The sequence below is a fragment of the Wolffia australiana genome, chromosome 19 (assembly GCF_029677425.1).
Source record: "Wolffia australiana isolate 7733 chromosome 19, ASM2967742v1".
Taxonomy (NCBI): Eukaryota; Viridiplantae; Streptophyta; class Magnoliopsida; order Alismatales; family Araceae; genus Wolffia; species Wolffia australiana.
The window spans coordinates 8912501-8915000 of NC_135853.1; the positions used below are offsets into that span (position 1 = coordinate 8912501).

The 2500-nt window shown below is 54.0% G+C and overlaps 1 protein-coding gene across 1 annotated transcript; it reads left to right on the plus strand.

Annotated features, from left to right (window-relative positions):
* The first annotated feature begins 204 nt into the window (after positions 1–204).
* LOC144715521 (peroxidase E5-like) lies at positions 205–636 on the plus strand. The gene has a single exon (XM_078590457.1). It carries the CDS (start codon positions 205–207, stop codon positions 634–636), a length of 432 nt encoding a protein of 143 aa, XP_078446583.1.
* The last annotated feature ends 1864 nt before the right edge of the window (positions 637–2500 follow it).

A 2500-nucleotide genomic window follows, 5' to 3' on the forward strand; every position in this document is an offset into this window, starting at 1 on the left:
CCAAGGCCCTGCTGGAGTCTCAGTGCCCCAAACTGTGTCCTGCGCGGCGTCCTCGCCTTCGCGCGCGCGCTTCGAGTTCACCGCGGCATCCGCTACAAGGTCCCCGCCGGACGTGGCGGCAGGATCTCACTCAAGGCTGAGGCGATGTGCTCCCATCCCCATTCGCAGGCGCGCGGTCCTCGGCGAGGACTTTGAAAGAAGGGAATGTCGCTGGAAGACATGGTGGTGCTCTCGGAGCCCACTCCTGGGCATCGCCCACTGCCCCACCTTCTCTCGCAGGCTCTCGCCTTCAACGCCACCCACCCGCAGGATCCCTCCATGGGCGCCGGCCTCGCCGAGTACCTCAGAGACGCTGCCCGCCTCGGCGGGACCCCACCGGTGCCGCTGGGCGTGGCCACGCCCAACCTCCTGGGCGTGCAGTACTACAGGAACCTCAAGGCGGGAAGGGGTGCTCATCTCCGACCAGACCCTCTGGACCAGCTCCCTTACGGCAAACCTGGTGAACTCCTTCGCCCAGAAGCCCAACCTCTGGGCCAAGAAGTGCGCCGGCGCCATGGTGCGCATGGCGCCATCGGCGTCCTCACCGGCAACCAAGGCGAGATCAGGGTCAAGTGCTCCGTCGTCAACAGCCTGTGAACAGCAGATCTAAAGCGCCCTGCGGTGCTGCATTCGTTATTTTCCTGTTCTCAACGCCATCGCGATCCAATAAATGGAGGGCGATTCAGAATCTCTTTTTTTGTTAGTCGGGCCGTTTCTTTACTCGTACCCACTGCCCTCCGTGAGATCTCTTCTGTTTCTAGAGGGCTGGGTGAATTCTGGACTCCCGGCCCCCACCGGGCAGAGGAGCTCTGCGCTGCACCAACTCCTCCCAAAGGAATTCTTGCTATCGTGTTTTAGGCGCGTACCGTGTCTTCGGCGCGCATCGTGTTATAAACGCGTGCGACGTCTCGCTGTGTCTCATCTTATTACATCGGTTCACGGGCACGTGGAAAAATGTACCCTCCCGCTCATGGGCGCTGGGCATATCACTGCCCGCCTTGCCGTCGTTTCATTCCTTACTCCTATCCGGCGGACGGGGGATGGGACTTTACGAACGTGCACGGCCCTTTGTAAGCCTCTTGCTGGCCTTCCCCTGTCACCTACATTACGGCTCCGCAGCGCGTGCGCAGCAGTTCATGTTTCCTACCTTTCAAGTCAACGTAATGGGACCGAAACTCACACGTCATGACATCTGGAAATAAGGGACTCCAAATCTTCTTTCCTGCTTTGCTCCCCGTCGTCCTCTCCCAAGACCAAAGTAACCCTCATCTTAGGGTTCGTTATTTAAGCACGTCCGACTCGCGATGCAGATGTGCCTTGTTTTGCTTGAAGGAGCGGAATGTCCCCCAAATACATGTGTTTCTTGGAGGCACTATGGAAGAGACGCTTGTTCTCCCACCCGCCGAGCGTCCCGGTTCTGCCGTGACGTATTTTCCCACTACAAATGGATGCGGAGTGGAGAAAAGGAGATACCAGAATCACGGGCGTGCGCCTCTTAGTCTTCCATTTCTGTCGTAACAAAGTCGTCAATTGCTGCCCTTCTCTAGACTATCCTTTGGCCATCGTTTTGGCGGTCCCTGACATGTTGGCTGACGGCGTTTTATGGGTTTCATCATCGACTCAGTTTGGCGCGCATGAAGATAATGATTCTTTCCGTTCTAGTTCACAAATCGTCTTCAAAGTTTTACTGAAAACATTTAACATTTTGCAAATCCTTCGCGCCAAACTCTCGCGTCGCTTAACTTAGATCGGCCTGAGCACAACCAGCTTCAATTTCTTGTATCGACTTTACTAAACCGCACTAGAATCGGCACATTCCAGGACCAACAGTGCAGTGTTTCCTAGTGTACGGCCGTGGGACGTACAATAGAGTATTAATTCGGTACATTTATACCGGAAAAATAACCGGATAACTGCCGTGTTAGCGGCGCCCGGAGGAAATTCGGACCTCTGGCGCTGATTCGGAGTTATGTTTACGAAGTATAATCCAGGCTAAACTCTTTCCGCGTGAGTGAAATCCTGATGTAAGTCACTTCCTTTCAACTGAAAATCCGTCCCAATGAATTCCATGAAGAATTGATAAAGTTTATTGGGACAACAGTGTTACTGGCAACGAGAAGCCGACAAAGACTAGGAGAAGGTAGATAAAGGGTTGACCAAAGAGAGCACAAATCCAACATGGATCCTCTCCTTTCCTGAACAGTCGGCAGACATGGACAGAGGAGACTGACACTTGATCAACTTATACAGAGCATGCCTCCATGGATGGTACACCACTGCAGTCGATTTAAGGACATCCCTCCGCGAGCTCGTATCCGACACTTGATGAAGATATTTACGTGGATGGGAAATCAGTTCCATCTGCCCGCCCATTTTGAATCGGGCGAAGCACACCCCGGGCTGCGGCTCGCCTAAATAAACTATTGGTGGCAGGCCTCTAGAAAGCACCACATAAGTTAAA

Excerpts from the sequence above, each read along its gene's own strand:
- LOC144715521 (XM_078590457.1), top strand. The coding sequence starts at position 205 with ATGTCGCTGGAAGACATGGTGGTGCTCTCGGAGCCCACTCCTGGGCAT.